Genomic DNA, 20309 nt, shown 5'->3' on the forward strand with positions numbered 1-20309 from the left:
TGTTACCTTGCCTAGCGTGTTAGGTAGCTCGCGAGGCTGGCCTGTCTTGTCCTAGTCTAGTTCGGTTCTGTATCGTTGTAGATACGATATATATAACTGAGTGTTTTTATAGACATCTCTCTCTTTCTCTCTCTTACTCTATCTCTCTCTTTCTCTATCTCTCTTTTGCGAATAAATGAGTCTCAATATGTGTTCATCTGCGCTGCTGGATTTGGGTAGAGTGACGGCGGCGTAGCCTAAACAGCAATAGTAACTAAAGTAATTCATAACACTACACACAAAACACCGTTTTCTTCTTTTCCTGTCTTAATTATACAAAACAAAGAAACCCCTTTCTGGCCAAGTCCTCGACTGACGACGCAGCGGCATTCGCGGCCTAGACGGCGCTGGACCTATTTATGTATCTTTTCTTTTCTTTTCTTTTCTTTTCTTTTCTCTTCTTTTTTGGCCTATTTCCCTATGAATGCCCGACTAATCCACCCAAACCCATGCCTAGTCTACCTGGCCCGAGTACGTCACGACGCGGCAATCTCCTGCTTGTGGTCGTTGAAATACCGGCGCGTCCTCCGCGCCAGGTGCAGGTGGTTGTTCTTGACCGGCGGCGGCGAGCCAGGCCTGCTGGCTGGTGGCTCTGCTCCTGTAGTTGGTACTGCGGCGGCTGGAATTGCAGGTACTGATGTTGTTGTTGTTGTTTTTGTTGTTGTTGTTTTTGTTGTTGTACGCTCAGCGAGTCCCAGTTTTTCGCTCACAAAGCTCGTCGTGACAAGAGCTGCCGTAAGCTTGTTTTTTTCTTTTTCCTTTTCCTTCTCCTTTTCTTTCTCCTGTTCCTTCCGTAGCTCTCCTGATGTTGACTCTTGGTTCTTAGCTACTGCTATTGATGCTGTTGTTGCCGTTGCCGCTGCTGTTGTGACTGCCGCTGCTACCACCGCTGTCTTTGCCGCGGCCACTGCTACTACTGGCTTTGGCAAAGGTGGAGGGGACAATGGCGCCCGTGTAGCTACCTCCACGGCGGTCGGCGATGCAGCCGCCAGTGTTGTTGATGCTGCCGTCGGTGGGCGTGCCTGTAGCGGTACAACCCCGCCCGCTTCTTTCTTCTTCTCAACAGTCGTGAGTCCCGCCGATGGTGCTGACGACGGCGTCACCAGCGATGTTCCCTTCTCCGTTGCCACCTTCGTGTTTGCCGGTACCGGTGCTGGTGGTTGTACGGGGGTAGCCCTTGTCTTCGGCGCCTCTGCCGTTTTTGTTGCCGTCGATCCGAGCAAAGCTGTCGCGCCTACAGTCCCCAATTTTGCTGGTGTTTTCCCAGCTTGGGCCAGTGCTTCAGGGGTGGACTTGGCTACCGGCACCTTGTCTGCGGTTGCCTTTGCCACCGATGGTTTAGCCTCTGTCGTAGTCTTCGCTTTTGGTGTCTTCTCTGCTAGCTTCTCTAGGGTTGGCTTCATTTCCGAAACCTGCTCCTGCATCGACATTTCTGCCCCAGGCTTTGTTACTGCTGGTTTTGACGGCATTGATGATTGGATGCGGGACATTTCTGTGCCCTTTGGTGTTGATGTTGTGGTCTTTGTTGCAACTGTTGAGGGCACCTGTTTGTCGGTTTTGGAAGAGAGGGGCTCAGCCCCTTTTTCTTGGGGTTGAGACTCCTTTTGTCCTGTCTGTTGCGGGTTAGCTTTTGACCGAGACTCTTGTCCAGGTCCATCACCCGCTACTTCAGAATTCCCAGCAGCCTGTTGCCTCTCCGACGACACATTTTCAGCAGACTTGTCTGGCTCCAATCGAGCTACTCCTGCCCTTCCGGAATCCGCCGACTCTTCCACTGCTAGTTCAGCCTTCAAGTTCTCAGCCCCTTCGGTGGGCTCCGGACCAGGCTTCACATCTGCCTCGCTGTCCGAGTTTGAATCTTCCGAGTCTGACAGCTCGGTTTCTATCTTCTCCGACACTTCAGTCTCTAACCTGTCCACCTCGGCCTCCGTGTCGAGTGTCGATAGACTTTCCAGCGGAGGCAGCTTGTTAATGACGGCAAGATTTGTGGTCCAGGGCATTCTTTGCAGCGGCAGTGCTGAGACAGCTGGCTTCGCGGGGTTTGAAAGACCGGGCGGGCTGGCCGGCTCGTTGCGGTATCTTTCGGCTTCCTCTTCAGCCTTCCTTTCGGCCTCGGCTCTCCACAGAGCCTCCTCTTCCTCGGTTCGAAGCCAGTAACGACCCATGGCAGCCTGGTTCTCCTGGTGTCTCCGCATCTTGGTAGGGCTGCCGAGCGTGACCTTGGGAGTGGTCTGTTGCTTTCCCGGGTCAAGCGGGGAGATGTAAGTGATGGTACTCTTGCTCTTTCGCTTCACTGGGAGAAAGCGGCGGCCCGGACCAACTTCGACTCTGTGTATTGTTGCCTTGGCAAACCTGACGGTTGCGCCGGGCGACAGCGGCCGGGATATTGGCGAGGTAGGGGGCGAGATTGGGTTCAGATCTGGACTCATGGGAGTTGCCACTGGCTCGGGGGGTATGACAGGGCTGGGTTCTGGGCTATTGAGCTGTGCTGGCAGAGGGTTTGGGGCCGAGGTCGAATAGGAAGGGATGGGTCTCGGCCGCCTATGGCCATCCGGGCTCGAGACTCGGAGGATTGACTTTGGCTTGGGGGATAACGGCGGCTCAGGGGTGCTGTATAGGCGAACATGTGTTAGCATGGCCAATGCCGACGGGGGACGTCGCTAGTGACCCAATCGGCCTTTACCTTTGAGATTTTGTTTGGCCAGAGTCTCTGGACCGGGTCTGGGGCTGGGCCGCCTCTTTGCCAGCTTCGGGCCCATCGGCTGCCAGCTTGGGGAGCTTCTCTATCGAGGCAGTCTTGGATGTCTTGGACACGCTGTCAGCTGTCCTGAGGTCCGCCGTCGCGGAATGGGTCGCCTTTTCACGTGTTGTCTTAGTACTTGATCCCTCCTGGGTTGCTGTGCTGCGAGGTGTTGTTGAGTCTCTACGTGCCTTCTTCTTGATATCGGGACCATGGCTGTGTCTCCGAGATTTGGCAACGCCACTGCTCGAGAGGGTCGCCGTTGACGATTGGGTCAAGCCCGAGGAAGCAGAGGGGGCCTTGGGAGAGATGCCCTTGGCCTGTAGACCGGCCCACGACAGGACCGAGGAGAGAGAGTCTTTCCTCTGGGGCTGACGCAGTCTTTCGGTCTGGGACTTCGGATCCTTGACTTCTTTCGACATGGTCGCCTCTCTATCTCTTTTCTCCCACTCTCGCTCGCGGGCAGGGCGCTTCTGGCAGGACAATGAGGAAATAGGACAGGAGATGATGCAGCAAAGTAGGTAAGATAGACATGTGTCGGAATCATTGGCAATTGCTCACACGCTCGCTTACTCAATCACTCACTCGCTCATTTAAAACAGAAAATAGCACAAACGAGACCTTGCAAGGCACGGCAGGCAGGCCGCGATTGACCTCGGACGAGGAGCTGGCTCCTGGCCATGTGCACGCTCGGGGTTGGGGTTCGGGCAGGTTGGGCCACAACCGGTCGACGTCGCCATGGTTGGACTCTGGGGAGGGGCCCAATCACGGCGGCAGGACAGGACGGCAACCTTGCAGCAGCGCATTCAGCATGCGTGCTTGCAGTGCGTTGTGCCATCTGCCATCGCTCGATGACAGGACGGGAATTAATTACCCGCGGTGCAGTGCACCACAGAGGGAGGGCAGAAACAGGATAATCAACGGAGCGCACAGCGGCTTGACTGAGTGCCTCCACCGCCGTGGCGTCGGTGTCGGCGCCGACCTCGCAGCCCAACCCGGTGCGATGACGCCGTGCCGGGTCCTGAGGTCGGAGACTCTCTCGTTTCCGCATTGCTCGTCGAGTGCCAAGATTCTGGGAACACGACCTAATGCAATTTGTGTAACCTGCCAAGGAGACACTAGTCCGAGAGACTAGCAAGCGACACGGAAATGCTATTGCTAGGCGGCCATGGAGGCTCGCTCTGGGGGCACGGCGCGGGACACGAAGCCAAGTGGCCGGCGGTTCATGCAGGCGGGTCGTCGCTTGGGCAAGCCATTAACAAGTCAAGGCTGAGGTTGCCGATGGGGTTTGGGTTGAGTTGGCAGTACTGCGGCGCGCGGGATTCCCCACGTTTGACAGCGACAGCGTGTCAAAAAGGGTGGCAGCGCTGGGGATGAAGGCAGACAACGCCTGCTCTTTCACTCTCTTGCAGACTGACCTCTCGGGCAAATTTGGGCAGGCCAGTGCGGTGCAGTATACATGAGGTATGTAATGGTCGATTCCGGCCTGAGCAACTCGAGTCCACGTGCAAGCTCGACAACCCAATACGGACACGGAGTCGACGTCGACGTCGTGAGAGCAGGCCGGCAATGGCACCTCGAGGAGAACCCGACCGACGGCTAGGGCAGCTGACGTCGTCAGGACCAGGCCGTAGCCGCCCTCTTATAAACCAGCCACAGCCGATCCAGTCCCGCCTTCCGAGCTGCCCCAGTCCCGCCTTCCGAGCTGCCCTAGTCCCGCCTTCCGAGCTGCCCCAGTCCCGGTTTCCGATCGCGTCACACGAGCAATGCCAGAGACTAGAGTGCTGACGGCGGCTTCGTCAAGAGACTGGAGTTGCCAAGCCGAAGGTAGAGGATGGGAATGAGGAAAAACGGTAATCGCTGATTGGGCCCCTCGACGGTGTGGATTCGAGGGTCTCGCTCGTCTTATCAAAGGCCAATCAAGACGCCTTCCAGCGGCTACCCTCGGCCCAATTGACGATTGAACCTCACGTTCCGCGTTGCTTTTTACTTCGTCAAACCGCCCGCATACGCGTTCTATCGGCCGAGGACGCCCCTTCCCCTTTCAGTCCCCTACGCCATCGATCTGATATCTGATCGCTTGACCTGCAGAAGTGGACTCCCCAGCCTGCAGAGCTTGCTCTGCTAACGCCCCCTCCCCGGTTCTCGTTCTCCCTGAGGCCTGAATCGGCCACGGCGGGTTCTCCAGTGGGAACCCGGGAATCTGCGACTTCGGCGAACGATGGACGGCCCCCATTATCCACAAATGGAGCTCTCCCTTTTCGCGATCTGCGAGTCAGGATGGACGAGGCGGCGACAACTTCTGGGGGTGCGAGACGGTTGGACATGATTTCTTATGCCCGCCGTCATCCTGGAACCCCAAACTCCAAGGTACCTACTTACATGTACATGCAACATACCTTAAGCGTTGCCGAGTGAATGGGTGGGTATATGGTACGAGCGGCGTGGAGCGGCGTGGAGCGGCGTCCAACAGCAGCGACGCCCCCATGCTTGAGCCGCAGACGGACTTTTACGGCAATCAGGACAGGTCGACAAGAACGACTCGTGGCCGGAATCGCCCGCATCTGCATCAGAGCCGCAGCCAACGAGTTGATCACTGTCCGTTTTCCGTTCGGCAGCGTGCTGGACTGCTTACTCTGGATAGGTCTGTGTACGGGAAGTGAGTGCTACGTAAATGTGCTTTAGCACCTTGGATTCGCACACTGTAAGTATCCGTCTCGTATCTTAGGAAAGATAAGGTAGCTCTCGTCTTGTTCAAGAATGAAGGGAAATGCCCGCCCGGGGAGCCAAGGAAGTGCAAGTGCAGAGCAAACCTAGGCAAGCCAAACCATGTCTTGGGTACACTGGTCGTGGATGTCATGTCGTTCCCAGTCCGAGAAGACGCGCCCTCCGCTTGACCTGGGGACCGGGATATAATCATTAACCCCTTCTGCAGGGAGGGTCCCAATTGGCCAATTGGTCACCTGCCTCCAGGTTTCATTTCTCGTTCTAGAAAGAGTTGGCATCCGGCACCCGGAAAGCTTAAAAGAGCTTGAAGATTCCTCCGCCGCCGGTTTTTGTCTCGCTTTTTTTACCCGTTCTCTTTCCGTTCAACTCAATCTTCGTCTGTTCGTGGTGCGCTTGATACGCTAGGATAACAGAGGCACTAACCCAGACCTTTGTGCTAGTTTGCGGACCCACATAACCCTATCCGCGAGGTTTCCCTCCTCAACGCACCTTCACCTTTACCTTCACAGTGACTGTCACCCCTCATCCCATCCCACACCCACCCTTACTAAACTATGGTGACTCACACCCCCACCAACGGCCATGCGGGCGAGCAAGACGTAGACCTTACATCGTCGGCTCTCAACCACAGAATAGCGGAACAGGCCGCCAACGGCACCAATGGCGCCAATGGCCACCACGCCAACGGACACGCCGCCGCGCCCGCAGAGCTTGACGCCTCCAAGCTCACCATCCGCCGAGCCGACCCCGCCGCCCGCGCCGTGCCCGATGAGGCTACAGCCTGCTCCGGCAACGAGACCATCTGCACCGACCACATGATCACATGTGCCTGGGACGCGTCGAGGGGCTGGGCCGCCCCCGAGCTCAAGCCCTACGGGCCCCTCAGCCTCATGCCCACGGCCTCGGTGCTGCACTACGCCACCGAGTGCTTTGAGGGCCTCAAGGCCTACCGTGGCTTCGACGGCAAGCTGCGCCTCTTCCGCCCCGACCTGAACGCTAAGCGCATGCTCATGTCGACGCTGCGCATCTCCCTCCCCGGCTTCAACCCCAAGCAGGTCGAGCGCCTCATCTCCACCCTCGTCGCCGTCGACGGCCCCAAGTGGCTCCCAGCCGACCGCCCCGGCTCGTTCCTGTACCTGCGCCCCGCCATGATCGGCACCCAGCCGCAGCTGGGCGTGCAGGCCCCCAAGGAGGCCCTGCTCTTCATCACGGCAAGCTTCATGCCGCGCATGGACAGCATGCCCGGCGGCCTCAAGCTGCACACGAGCCCCGAGGACATGGTGCGCGCCTGGGTCGGCGGCTTCGGCTATGCCAAGGTCGGCGCCAATTACGGCCCCAGCCTGCTCGCTACCAACGAGGCCCGCGCCCGCGGCTTCGGCCAGATCCTCTGGCTGTACGGGCCCGAAGGCTACTGCACCGAGGCCGGTGCCAGCAACTTCTTTGTCGTGTGGCGCGCCCGCGACGCCGACGGCGGCAAGCTGCAGCTCGTCACGGCCCCGCTCGACGACCGCCTCATCCTCGACGGCGTCACGCGCCGCAGCATCGTCGAGCTCGCCCGCGAGAGGCTAGCCGGCGAGCTTGAGATGGTCGAGCGCAAGTACACCATTGACGAGCTGCTCGACGCCGACAGGGAGGGCCGCCTCGTCGAGGCCTTTGCCGCAGGCACTGCTGTACGTGTTGCCCCTCTTCCCACATCTAAAAAGCATATCGCTCAACTTAACTAACATCCTCCCAGTACTTCATCTGCCCCGTGTCTCTGGTCCACCACCGCGGCAAAGACGTTCAGATCCCCCTCGGCAAGGGCGACTCGGGCCAGTACACGGCCAAGATCAAGGGCTTGATGGGCGACATCATGTACGGCAACGAGCAGCACCCGTGGGGCGTCGTCGCCAGCATGGATTAATTAGTTTCCTTCCCCCAAACTCTCCAGTTTCATTCATTCTTGTGTTTGAATTGCGGTTCTTTTTTTTGTTTGGGGAAGGATTGAGCACCGCCATCAAGCATCAAGCATAAAGCGCTTCTCTTATCCACACCAACTCACTCAGAAGTCTTGTTTTGGTCTATTTGTTTCTTCCTCTTCATTATTGCATTTGGCGTCCGGGAATCAAAACTGCTGCTGCTGCTGCTGCTGCTGTTGCTGCTGCTGCTGGGTTAGGGCCAAGATCATGGGTTATCGACATGAGAATGAGCAAATGACAAACAACGGATAGACTGCGTAGCTGGAGCACATCTCAGATAGACATGGTCCGTATTAGCATCGTATTAGAGGGGCCAACGATGTTAATTCCATCCGTGGCACGTCTCGTCGTTTGATTTATTAATTAGAATAGGCTCTGAATAGCTGCGAGTTCCACTTCCGAAATCAACACGTCCTCTCCTGTATCATGACACATACCCATTTGCTGCGTGCGTATCAAGCCAGCCCTCAAACCAATTGCAACGAGAATCCTTCCAGCGGCGCAGCACCGTCGTCCAAGCTAAATAGCAGCTCTGGCAGCAAATGCCTGCAAGATGAGGTGAGATCTTGGGGATGTTAGTTAAATCCTCAGCACTCAATTCAAACCACCAGTGTCTCAGGTCCCACCAGCCTCCCTCACTCTTCAAATATATTTGAAAAGAACATGAAAGTCCGGTGTGACTTTCTTTCTATATTCCTGGAAACGCGTTAGAAAGTCTCTTAGCGGTCCGCGATAGTTAGTTTCAAAAGACTACTGAAAACTCACTGTTTCAATCTCATTCAACAACGCAGCGGCAGCCTCACAAAGTTTTTCTGCCTTGGCCTCGGCTCCTTCAATCTTCGTCTCAATGGCAGCCCGAAACTTGGACGGAATGTCGCTCGCTGCGGCCGCCGTGGCGGCCAAGTCATCGTCGCTGCTTGCGCAAGGTGGCAGCCCTCCGACGTCATCATCGTCGGTCCCGTCGGCCGCGGCCGTCACCACCGCCTCCTCCGGATCCAGGGCGCGGTAGGCCTTGGCGACCTCGGCATCGGCGAGGGCATACTCCTTGAACAGCTGGGCGACGTGCGTCTCGAACTCTGCCAGGTGGCACTGGGCCGCGGCGTCGAGCTCGCCGACCGTGTTCTTCTCGACGCGCGCCGTGCCGTCGACGCCGCGCTGCCGCGACCGGATGCTGAACTGCGACAGCGGCGCCCCGAACACGCTCTCACCGTGCTGCTCCGCCACCGCCAGGAACGCTGCCTCGCCCTTGCTCAGCTCGCGCAGCTTGCGCGCCAGCTCGGAGTGCGTCAGCTGCATCTGCATGGCTGCGCGCTCGTGCAGCGTCTTGGCTGTCTGCAGGTAGTGGTCTGTTGCGCTGGAGTCAGCCGGACGAGGAATGGAGATCCACTTTGCCCCTCGAGGCATTCATGGCATGGGGAAACAGTACCCTTGAGCTGCTTGATGATGTCTTCTGGGTCGGTGTCGGGGGACGTCTCCCTCCGCGGCTGTTGGCCGGGGGGCGTTGCGCCGCTTGACGCTTCTTGTTCATCCCGGAAAGCAGCCTCGAGCGTTTTGAAGAAAGGGGCGATGGATGTCTTGCCGCGAGAGTTTCTCTGGCGTGCATTCGTTGATGATTTGGCATCTGGAATGCTCTTCGCCGGTGGAAAGAGACGATCACGGAAGGGCTGGACTAGCTGCTCTGCCTTGAGTTCTAGGAGGGCAGCAGATGAAGACGACGCAGGATTGTCGGTGCTTGTCACCCTGGGAGACAGCAGAGGGGGAGTTGTATGCTGTACCCTCTCGGCTTTTGTCTGCCTGTTTCTGTCGCGCGGCTTCTTCAGCCGTAGCTTATCAGACTGCGGGCGCGGGTGCGACTTCAGATCTTGACCCTTCTCAGCGTCGGGAGACATTTCTAGTAAAATGGATGGATGACAGTAATCATACTGTATATGTGTTGTTGTCTAAGCTTGGGCTCTCGGGTACTGCAACAATAATTCAAATATCGAATGATGAGCGTCAGGGTGCGGGTTAATCGTTGGCAAGGAATGAATGCTTTGAAGATGGATAGAATACAGCATCGTAAGCTCCAACAAGCGTAATTTTAGACACGCAGCACAAGGATTAACAACCGACTTGAAAACCCTGACCGGGCAGCAAGCTGGAAAGGAAGTCGCGACTCTTTCTGCCAGCAATGCAATGTTAAGACGAGGAGAGAACGACACGGCTGGCTGTATTATTGACCAGCCAATCAGAGGCGCCAATCCTGGCTGGTTGTCCAAAATAGGCAAGAGTTTACTTTACGAAGAGACACCTCCTTGGCAGCGCTAGTTGGCCAGAGTTCACGTTTCCTCCGACCATGCCTGCGACCGCAAAGCGACCCAGATGGGAAAAGCTTGTCTGCTAGCATCTTATCCTCGGTTTACCTGTCCCGTGTTTCCTTGCTTGGTGTCACCAACCAAAGCTCCAAAAAGAACCCCCCAAGTCCTTGTTCCATCCACTTGTGTTTCCACCAGGCGTATATACTCCCGAGTAACTACCCACTTCTACAACAAGCAACAATCGGGTATGGTGTAACGGTAACATCAGTGACTCTCACTCACTAGCCCCGGGTTCGATTCCCGGTATCCGAACTTCTTTTTTCCTGTGGTTTCCACATTGACTTTTTGCGGCCTGGCTGTGTGGATGGTTTCCCTTCCGTTTCTCTGAATAAGAAATAGCTAGCGTATCTAAGATTCGTTTTTGCCTCGATGATTCTGGAAACATCAAGCTTAGACAGTTTCTTTCAGAGTAAACACCCACAACTGCAACAACCGACCGACCAGCGCGTCCCCCACGACCCGGTGAGCCTCTCCCAAGCACAATACCGGGCGATGCTCAACGCTGACCGGTCAAAACAGTGCCCAGGTACTTTCTTTGACAAATCAATTGGCCATGAGCATAATAGCTGGTGTGGACTAGAATCAGCCCTCTCGTATACCCGAGTAAATGTAAATACACGTTCCTACGAGTTTGAGTAGGTGAACAAGCACACGCTCCCAAGACCTTTACTTGCGATTCAAGAAGGGAAAAAGGAGGCAGCCATTTCAGGTCTGAAAACATGACACAGGAAAGATCTGTATATTCGTACCTCGGAGTAAATAAATGTCCAAAATATGTGCCTTACACGGCTCGACGGATTATACTACGATAAACATAAAGAAATCGGAAAATAAACCAGATACGATAAGAAACCATATAAGAGCACACGGTGGCAGTGGTAGTAGTGGTACAACGACACAACCCCCACTCCAGGACAACACCCTGCCTTCAAGCACCAAGTCAGTGGGGAAAGTAGGTACGTAATTATATCCCGGCAGCAAAATCAGCCAGCCCAGCAATGAAACAACACCTCACCCAACTTACCTTATAGGTATCTTAGCCAGTAATGAACAGCATGATTAAGAAGGCTAAGAGAGAAAAAGAACGTCCCTACTAGCCTACAAGGAACCTTGTGTGTACGCCTCACTTTCGCAAGGTACTTACTTACCCATCGGAACGTCATTGTAGTTCCATTCTCACCGGTTTCTATTCCATACGGCGAGCGATAATATACAATCCGGGACGCCCCAGAGCATTTGATGATTAGAATCACACAGGCCAGCCCCCAGAATAATAAGACCACGACGATGATTTCCTCTCTACTCTGTCTCCATAAGCGGAATGACCCGTCTCACCGGCTCTGCAAGAACTATCACTATGAGCGCAAGTGAGAACAGGTCACATTGATCCAGTAAGTTGGTGATTGGTTTCTTAACAAGTTCTTACCCATCACTTCCCCTGCCTGTCTCGTGAGGTTTGTTTTGCACTGTCTCGACAAACTGCATCTTCCTTCCCCAAAGAAGTCACCCACGCCATCTGCCTGCGCATTTACACTACCGCGGACATACATACTACTCCCTACAGCCCACTTACTCGGCCTTTGTTCTGTACAAGAAGCAGCAGAACAGCATCCCTAGACTTAGACTTGGAAAATACAGAAAACAACAAATGCGTACCTCGTACATGCACACAGACGCCAAAGCCTCCCATAAGCTAAAAAAGGAGTCATGATTCGTCTCATCGTCAGTTCCATATCTTCTTTCTTCATGGCCTCCCGCGCTGACGATTCAGCCGTCGCAACAACAGCGGCAGTGGCGGCGCCTTCTAAGCGGCCCCCGTAGTATCCGCCGCGGTGGGTGGCACAACGCCTCCTGCCTCGGCCTTCATGGCGCTCATCTGGCTCGCCATGGAGAGGCCGGTGCCCTTGCGCTGCTCGAGGGCGCGCGACCAGCGCTTCTTGTCCTTGATGGGCATGCCCTGGCCGTCAAGGCCTAGAATCTCCATGAGCTCAGGGATCTCGGCGTGGTCGCGCGTCGTCTTCATGCGGTGGCACCACGTGACGTGCTTCTGCTCGCCGCTGTCGCCGGCCTCGTTCTTGCCGTCCAGGCTCGTCTCCGACACGCGATGGTGGCCGTTGGCGGTCCCGTTGCTCTTCTCCTTTTCGCTGATGGCAAAGTCGCCCATCCTCCGCTCCACCTCGTACCACGGCGTCGTGACGGGGCTTTGCACGTCAAAGGGTTCGAACAGGAACTCGCCGCCGATCTGGCGGGCGTCGCCGGCCTTGGTGGCCAGCCCGCGGCGGATCTGCTTCAGGCCCTGGAATACCGAGTCGATCGACGACTTTATCATGTTCTGCGTCATATAGGCCGGCCGAGCCCCCATGGCGAGCGTGCGGATCATGCCCAGCTCCGAGTACAGTTTGCGCGTTGGGTCCGAGTAGATTGGGAACGGGCACTTGGTCTCGTTGGCGTACATCTCGATTAGCCCCGGGTCGCCGCACCCAATCACCGCGATGAAGGTGCTGATGGGCAGGCGCAGCAGCGCCTCGGGCGTGATGGACGCCGACAGCGATCGGAGGTACTCCTGACAGATCTAGCGTAACAGAAAGACTGGGTAAGCATTTTCACTGCTATACTACCAATCTCAAACGAGGAGCCACCAAGATTGTAGGTTTAGATCTCGCAGACTTACTCCGCAAAAGAAGTGCCGCACAAAGATGATCAGCACCCTCCGCGCCGTGTGCTTCCCCGCGTATAGACTTTTGAAGGTATGCGACTTGCCATCGCGGTCGAGCACTACGTAGTTCTCGATCTTAGCCATGGTCTCGGCGCTGGGCAGCTCGTTGTTGCTGTCCACGGCGCCCTGGAAATCGAGAGGGTTGACGCCATCGTGGTCGTCATGAGTTCCATCAAAGCCAGTCGAAGAAATGGCAGCAGCTGCGGCTGCGATAGCAGGAGCCCCGTCTGCCGACGGCGATGTCGCGCTGCTGTTAGGCAGAGGCGCAGGTTTGCTCTCGTCCGCCTCGGCAGCAGCGTCGAGGACGGGTGCGGGTTCGAGCTTGGCGGTCGCATCAGAGTCGCCTTGGCGTGAGGCGATTGCATCTGGGGTGAGATGGGATTCTGGTGACAGTGGGGCTTGTTGAGAGGCGGGTATTTCGACGGCGGCTGGTGCTGCGTCAACTGACGCTGGAGCTGCGGCGCTTGTAGTGGCGGGCGGATCCGAGGATGCAGCCATGGCTGATAGATGCGCGACCCTCCCAGTTAATATCGAGGCAATTTACTCCGTGCTTAGTCTATAAAGTGCGGATAGCTGAGGTTGGAGGTCTGGATATAGTGTTTTGGGGTGGAGGGGTTAATCTGAATTCCAAAAGAGCCTTAGCAACCGCGATTAAGAAAGCCAGGCGGAGACTTGGAAGACGGGAAGCGGTGTGTAGGGTACCTAGGGTATGGGCAGCAGCTTTGGGTTGCAGGGCAGCTACTACTAATCACTGCCGGAGCTGAGCTGATGCATGGAGGCAAACAGGTGAGAGGTCACGTCACAGGGGGATGGAGGGGAAGTCCAAGGCGGCGCAAGGCACGAAGGAGATGTTGCGGTTGTCGTCTCAGGTTTGCACAAAGCCCCAGTGCCTAGAAAGCGCAGTGAGCGGCAAGCCGAGTGCGAAATCCCAGAAAATCCAAAGTTGTAAAAGATGAGGTTATCTTATTATATTGCGTACGGATTATTACAAACAGAATAAGAAACAACGTCGGCTTCAGACAAAAGCTAAACCTACCTCGCCTCACCCTACACGCCTTTAAATGATTACAGAATTCCCCCCATCCAAAGTCCAGGAGGCACTAATGGGTTTCGGAGCACAGCCCATCAGCCCCCTACCGCCAGCGCCTCCCAGGACAAGGGTTCTTGGGAATGATTGGGAAAGAGCCAACGAACCTCAGCAACGGTCCTGGGCCAGAGCGCCAGGCCAGAATCGCTCGGCCTACGAATAAGGCAGTCAAGATAAGGTCCCTAAGGTAGTCAATCCTCCTGGCTTGAGCTTCTGGGTTTTTTAACAAGCGCCTTGAAAGTGCCATCCGACAGCTTTATGTGTGAACCCAACAATAAGCTCCGCTAAGCTATCGCGGGACAGTGGCTTGATCCCCCTTGGGCGCAAGCGGGCTAAGTGGTCCATGTCAACCGTAGCATCCATTTCCAAGACCCCGACCAGAGAAAGTCTTTAATATAATTTTCTGAACGAATGAGTTCTCTTACTACTGTCCGCCGTCTTCGCTTATATCGTTTTTTTTTTTTTTAAAAAAAAAAAAAAAAAAAAAAAAAAAAAACAACTACCTAAAAGAACGAGTGACTTTGAAGGCAGCTGCAAATCACGAGAGCCCTGAGCTGAGACACTCTAGACATCTCGATCTAAGAAGGTAAACACAGAGGGCCGAGCCCAAACGAGTGGCCTCTCTAGCCATACAGGCTCTTCGTAACCCATCCGCGGAAAAAGCTAATCTCCGAGCCCTTTGGGGCACAGAGTACTTGCTTTTGTTCCTCTTCGGAAAGCGTCAACCACCTCTTCACTGGATAGCCCCCTCTTCTCGCTGGATGGCTCTCCTCTCTTCTCCATACTCTCTTTCCCCAATTCCCTCCATGTCACATCCCAACGTTAAACAAAACATCCTAATGATTCTCGAGGACCCTAGCGTGCCAACACTCCGGTCCAACGGACACAGACGAGTGCTACATTTGCCCGAGGACGACAGGCAACATGGGGACAGACTACACATTGTACCGACATTTGCTGGATACCTCCAGCCAGTACGCTGTCTGCTGGACGGTTGGTCCTTCTGGAGAGAAACCTCCCATGCTCATCCAATGCTTGGACGTCTAGGGCGGTTGCCGCGGTCCGAGAGCGGGTGCTCGACCGAGTCCTCGAGAGCTGAGGCAAACAGGCTGGCCATCTACGAGCCTGATGCCGTTGCTGCTTCGTCGTTTGTTTTGCAGAGAAATCAAGCCAACCAACAATGCTGTAGTCTAGTTGCTCAGTCGAACCCGGATCCGATTTGGCTTGCGAAAGCCGTGCTGACGCTCTTCTCGTCGTCGTCAAACCGCCGTCCATACCCGTTGCCCACGCCCACACGTCCGCCACTCTCGACGTATTGCTTGAGACGGTCGCTCTGGCTGTAAGAAGTAGGGCGAGACGAGCCAATCGCCTCACTCAGGCCCGCGCCCAGACTGGCACCACCCTGACCGACGCCTTTTCCGCCAATCACGCTGGCGCTTGCATCCGTGAACTCGCTGTTGGCCACGCTTTCGCCGGCAATGCTCTCCGTCGCGCGACCACGGCTCTTTGTGCCAGGACGGCCAGTTGGAACGGCGCCGGGGAGGCCGGGCCACTGCTCAGGATGGAAGTTGGAAAACATCTGGGGATACGCCGAGCTGAGCCCAGCGCCACCCAACGCAGAGCTGTGGATCGAAGAAACATCGTCGGGAATGTACGACGACACCATCGACCCTGTCTCGTAGTCTCGAGTCGAGCCGTTCAAGCCCGCGCCATAGCGGCCGTTTGGATAGCCGGTCGCTCCATGCTGGCTTTGCTGGGAGCGCTGGGGACGCAGGCTCATCTTTGGCCTGCCGAACTGTAGAAGCGAGGCCTGGAGGTTCGTAAGAGGCCCTTCAACAAGACAGTTCCTATCCTTGAAGTGAACTAGCAGGTGGTGCCAGAGCTCGTGTTTCGATAAAACCTTGGGATTTCCAATGATGACCAGGCCGTACTTGGCACGGGTCAGCGCAACATTGAGTCGGCGTGGGTCGGACAGGAAACCGATGCCTTGGTTGTCGTTGGAGCGAACGCAAGAGAGAACGATAAAGTCCTTCTCTCGGCCCTGGAAGGCATCGACAGAAGCCACCTCAACCTCCTTGTAGCTCTCCTTTTTGAATGTGCCTGTGTTTTGCATGGTGCTGACAATGTAGCTGCGTTGACCTTCGTACGGGGTGATGACGCCGATATCGGCAGGCTTGACGCCCGCTTTGAAGAACCGGGTCACGATCTTCTCTACGTTGGAGGCTTCAGTGCGGTTGAGGTAAGAGGTTCCCGATGCCGAGATTTCTTCGTTGCCCAAATTCGACCAGAACATCATTGGCGTCTCGGCCACGGGCCAGGGGAAGTCAACATCCTTGCGGAGTCTCTCGCTGATAGTGACGCCGTTTTGTAGAGATCCCTCGTAGAACATGTTCGAGGGGAACTCGGAAAGACACGGGTGCATGCGGTACTGGATCTTCAGCCGGATGGGCACGAAGTTCAGCTTCACCAATCTCTCAAATAGCGATTGGTTCAGACCAGCCTTGGCGGCCTTCTTGTTCATGATGACGGGACCAAGCTGCTTGTGATCTCCGACCAGCACTACCTGCTTGCATCCGAGGACCAGAGGAATCATACACTCGGGCTCGGCAGACTGCGTCGACTCGTCGATCAAGACGTTGCGGAATTTCATTTTTGAAAGTCTGGGGTCACCAGCGCCCACACAGGTGCAGCATACCACATCGGCGTTGCTGAGGATCTCACGCTCGGCAGCACGAGTCAGCTGCTTGAACTTTTTCTCATCCTGGGACGACAGCTCGCCCTGGTCGCTCTTGAGCTTCATGTAGCCTGCGAGCTCGGTGTTAGTGTCGTTCATGCGCACCTGCTCGTGCAGTGCCAGGAAGCCAACGGATGACTCGACATCCTCGCGTGACTTGGCAGTCAGGCGAACAACCTTTAGGCCAGTCCGATGAATTCGCTCGCATAGCTGGTCGACGGCGACGTTGGATGGCGCGCATACAAGAACTTGACTGTTGTTCATCTTGGCTAGATGGTAAATAATGGTGGCCGAAGTAACTGTCTTTCCTGTTCCCGGAGGCCCTTGGATTAGACTGAGAGGGGTCGACAAAACTGTCTTGATGGCCGTGATCTGGCTGTGGTTCAGCTCTGGCAGGCCCGGGACGTGAAACTTCTTAGGCATCTGCGTCTTCATGGGAGCCACAGCAACCTCGTGGCCAAGCAGCTTGTGGAAGATGTATCCCGAGACGCTCAGCTCGTCAACGGCAAACGTCTTCATAGCGAACTGCATTCGATCGTAAGACGTGGCCTTCCAGACGTAGTCTGCCGAGAAGTTGTGGGTGCATTCCGTCGGCACAGACTTATCGTTAGCCGACTTTCGCAGCTCGAGCGTGACGTCGTCTGACTGGTTGTTCGGGATTTTGATGACATAGCCAACACCTTCCCAAGGGGGGCGAAGTTCTCCCTTGTACTTGAGCCGCATTTCGTCGCCGACAGCCAACTTTACATCGCCCGACTCGATCTTGGGGAGGACAAAGCTAGCCAAGTGCTTGTTGTTGAGTCCCATATCCCATTTGACCTGCAGCCCGTCTTCAGACTGCGCTTCCTTGAGCTTCTTATCATAGTCGGACTCCATCTTGACTAGGGGGCCGAATATGTTCTGGTAGTGGTATGGGTCGTCGTACTTCAGGAGGACGGGGTGCGGATCGTCGTCGACGCCAGTGCCGTTCTCGAGATCGGCAATGGTGGCACCGGGGGCCTCCTTCCACATCTCTTCAAGCTTCGCAATCATGGGAGGGGTCAAATGTCGCGCCCGCAGCTGTTCGGCATCGGTCGGGGGCTGGACAAGCCAGGGAAGGAATGAACGATCTTCGATAAGAGGCTGCCATCTCGAAATATCCCAGCTCATGTCTTTGGTCGAGGTATTGGCAGCGCAAGGCTGGCGGCAGAGAAGCACAACTACGGTATCGGACTTGGCGGGAATGAATCCAAGAATGAAGACGTTTTTGGTACCGCAATTGTAGCATTCTAGGACCGTGTCGCCAAGAGCCGATTGTGGATGAAGCTGGACCTCCTTGTGACGCGCTCGGACAAGGTGATTAACGATATGAGAGGAAATGGAATTGCCGCGGGCACTGCAAAACCATTTGCTGCATGCGAGACACTTCACGACACTAGCCGGAGTATGGATGCCGCAGTACCTGGAAAGCAAAGTTAGTTGGGCAGCGCGGCGGCTAGGAGGGGGACCCAAGACTTACGCGCAGGCGTGGGCGGGCAGCTCCTTCTCCTCCTCAGGAGCGCTCAGCTTCATGCCTTTGAGGCCGTCGACGGGTACGCTTGCCAAGCTCTCCTCATCGTCGTCATCAAAAACCTCGGTCTCGTTATCATCGTCATCGTGGCGTCGTCGAGCGTTGCCCAGAGCTCCGCGGGGGCCGCGACCCCCGTAGACCCCATACAGCAGGTTCTCGTCCGGATCGATGTTAGAGAGTTCGTCAGCGCCGCCGGCCTTAATGGCAGCAGCAGAGTCAGAAACGAGGTGATTTCCGAGGTGGGTGAAAGCGCCCTCCATAGTGGGCAGAGAGCGGGTAAGTGGCGTCGCAGACTAGACTGGAGGGAGCGCGCAAGACGGGTCAGCAACGATGGCGGCAAATGCTGTCCCAGATCTGGGTATCGCCGCGCATAGCTCAGAGAAAAGAAGCTCAGCAGGGCAGGGCAGCAAGCAGACATAAAGAGGCAGGACGGAGAAGGGCGGCGTACCGGTTCGGCTGGGACAGGCCGAGACTCGCAGTCGGTTGGCACGCCTTTTGGGTGGAATAATTCAATATCTGAGCCGAGCGCGGCTTCCGTTTGGTGGTGGGGAACCTGGAAACGAGGGAGAATTGAAATTCCGTATGGTTGAAGGTCACATCATCGCTGGACTGAAGTTTGCAGGACCTGCAGTTTTACAGGCTGATTTCGGCTTCGCGGAATGTTGTAGTCTTGTAAGTTGCTTGCCTGAGTTTATCGTTGCCGTGGGTTGCGATTTTTTGGCGGGCACTGTAATGTGGATGGAATTGGACCTCAACCAGAACCTCGAGCCGCTACGCTACCAAAATGGGAAAGTGGCGGAGGAGGAGGCTGCAGAATCTAAGAACTGGTCCGTGCACTACAACTTTTTCTTTACTTTCTTTGTTCTGCTTGCGAGCCCCTCCACTAACGCCGTCAGCCTTGCATGTCGTCGGAGGTTTTGCACATCCTTCTCCTGACAATCGTAATCTCTCCCCGTTTTCAAGATTTGCGCCTCAACCCGCAATTTGAAGAAGCCCAAAAATGATTGTAAGTGGCCCTTGAGCTCTGTTAAATCACCCACCCAATCAATGCCCGCTAACCATCAATGCAGCGGAAACAAGCAAGACAGCGGAGAGACTACCTCTATCGCCGGGCGGTTCTCCTGCGCGATGCCGAAGTTAGCGAGAAGCGGGCGCAACTGAGGTCTAGTTTGGCCTCGGGAAAGCCATTGGCCCCAGAAATTGCAAACGACAAACAGCTGCGGAAAGACTACGATTACGATGTATCCCGCGACATGAACCCCGATGAGACGATCGACATCGATGATGAATACTCGGAGCTCTCTGGTGTAATAGGTACCCCGTCCCCTTACAGCCTAGACCGTAGTAGTAGAGTATCCAGGAAGGAAGATGCGCTATAGCATCTTTAGAGAGACCGACTGAAACGGAGCCCCGTCTCTACGGTTGTTATTGTCCATTTGCTGACTATGTCGAAAGATCCGCGCGTGCTGGTCACAACATCACGCGATCCTAGTTCGAGGTTACAGTCGTTTTCCAAGGAGATGAGACTTTTGTTCCCAACTGCAATTCGCCTTAATCGCGGCAACCTCGTGCTCCCAGATCTCGTTAAGTCTGCTCAGAGCGAGGGCCTCACGGACGTCATTCTTCTGCACGAGCATCGGTATGTTATCCAACGGCTTGTTCAACCCCGACTTGAGTCCAGAGCGAACCAGCCACTGCCGTTTCTGGCTTTCCGTATTGAAGGTCATTCACTAACCGGAACCAGAGGAACACCGACTGCAATCACTATCAGGTACGCATGTCGAGTGAAGTATCATCCAGTGCACTGTTTAGTCTGGCTAATGCTCAAGCAGCCATCTTCCTCACGGACCTACACTTATAGCGTCTTTGCACAACGTAGTTCTGAGGGCCGATATACCACGTTCTATCAAGGGGACAGTCAGCGAGAGCTATCCACATCTGATACTCGAGAATTTCAACACACAACTGGGACGCCGACTAGCGAAAATCCTGAAGCATCTTTTCCCACCCCGAGATGCTACCGTCAACAAGATTGAAGGCAATCGTGTCATCACTTTTGTGAATCAAGACGACTGCATAGAAGTGCGCCACCACGTCTATGTCCGGACGAGTTACGACTCAGTGGAGCTGAGTGAGGTTGGGCCCCGGTTCACCATGCGACCTTTCTCCATCGCCATGGGTACTCTTGAGCAAAAGGACGCCGATTCCGAGTGGCATTTGAATCAATATACGCGCACAAGCCGAAAAAAGAATTTCTTTTAAGAACCAGTTGGTGGCGCGCAGGGTAATAAAAGGGGGTTATGTTCTTGGCATATTTCTTGGCAACTACGGGTTGCAGAACGACTGCAGGCCAACCGGAGAGAATGACGGAGTCCAACTGTGATGTAGGGCCGACCCACAGG

The 20309-nt window shown here is 55.5% G+C and overlaps 4 protein-coding genes and 1 non-coding gene across 5 annotated transcripts; 3 read left to right on the top strand and 2 right to left on the bottom strand.

Moving 5' to 3' along the window:
• Nucleotides 1–269: 269 nt before the first annotated feature.
• B0T26DRAFT_115593 (uncharacterized protein) lies at nucleotides 270–3284 on the bottom strand. Its single transcript, XM_060433298.1, has 2 exons — nucleotides 2723–3284; nucleotides 270–2649 (listed from the first exon to the last, which is right to left on the bottom strand). Exons 1-2 carry the CDS (start codon nucleotides 3199–3201, stop codon nucleotides 516–518), a joined length of 2613 nt encoding a protein of 870 aa, XP_060299925.1. The 5' UTR covers nucleotides 3202–3284; the 3' UTR covers nucleotides 270–515.
• Nucleotides 3285–6060: 2776 nt separating this feature from the next.
• B0T26DRAFT_636993 (aminotransferase) lies at nucleotides 6061–7409 on the top strand (the record flags this gene model as incomplete). Its single annotated transcript, XM_060436890.1, has 2 exons — nucleotides 6061–7176; nucleotides 7242–7409. The coding sequence occupies 2 exons, from the start codon at nucleotides 6061–6063 to the stop codon at nucleotides 7407–7409; spliced, it is 1284 nt and encodes a 427-aa protein (XP_060299926.1).
• Nucleotides 7410–10002: 2593 nt separating this feature from the next.
• Nucleotides 10003–10073, top strand: B0T26DRAFT_t43. The gene has a single exon. It is a non-coding gene; the product is annotated as a tRNA-Glu (tRNA).
• Nucleotides 10074–11670: 1597 nt separating this feature from the next.
• B0T26DRAFT_614274 (AhpC/TSA antioxidant enzyme-domain-containing protein) lies at nucleotides 11671–12690 on the bottom strand (the record flags this gene model as incomplete). The annotated part of the gene is made up of 2 exons (XM_060435953.1): nucleotides 11671–12393; nucleotides 12493–12690. Coding segments are annotated over 2 exons (921 nt in total), but the record flags the coding sequence as incomplete, so codon positions are not given.
• A 6217-nt stretch (nucleotides 12691–18907) lies between these two features.
• B0T26DRAFT_747446 (anticodon-binding protein) lies at nucleotides 18908–20169 on the top strand (the record flags this gene model as incomplete). Its single annotated transcript, XM_060444844.1, has 5 exons — nucleotides 18908–18913; nucleotides 18978–19221; nucleotides 19363–19546; nucleotides 19652–19678; nucleotides 19740–20169. The coding sequence occupies 5 exons, from the start codon at nucleotides 18908–18910 to the stop codon at nucleotides 20167–20169; spliced, it is 891 nt and encodes a 296-aa protein (XP_060299928.1).
• Nucleotides 20170–20309: the final 140 nt, after the last annotated feature.

This window comes from Lasiosphaeria miniovina (assembly GCF_030549165.1).
Source record: "Lasiosphaeria miniovina strain SMH2392-1A chromosome Unknown B0T26scaffold_2, whole genome shotgun sequence".
NCBI lineage: Eukaryota > Fungi > Ascomycota > Sordariomycetes > Sordariales > Lasiosphaeriaceae > Lasiosphaeria > Lasiosphaeria miniovina.

Excerpts from the sequence above, each read along its gene's own strand:
- B0T26DRAFT_115593 (XM_060433298.1), bottom strand. The coding sequence starts at position 3,201 with ATGTCGAAAGAAGTCAAGGATCCGAAGTCCCAGACCGAAAGACTGCGT. Across the intron at positions 2,650-2,722 it reads GGCCAAACAAAATCTCAAAG|CACCCCTGAGCCGCCGTTAT; the intron begins GTAAAGGCCGAT and ends TCGCCTATACAG.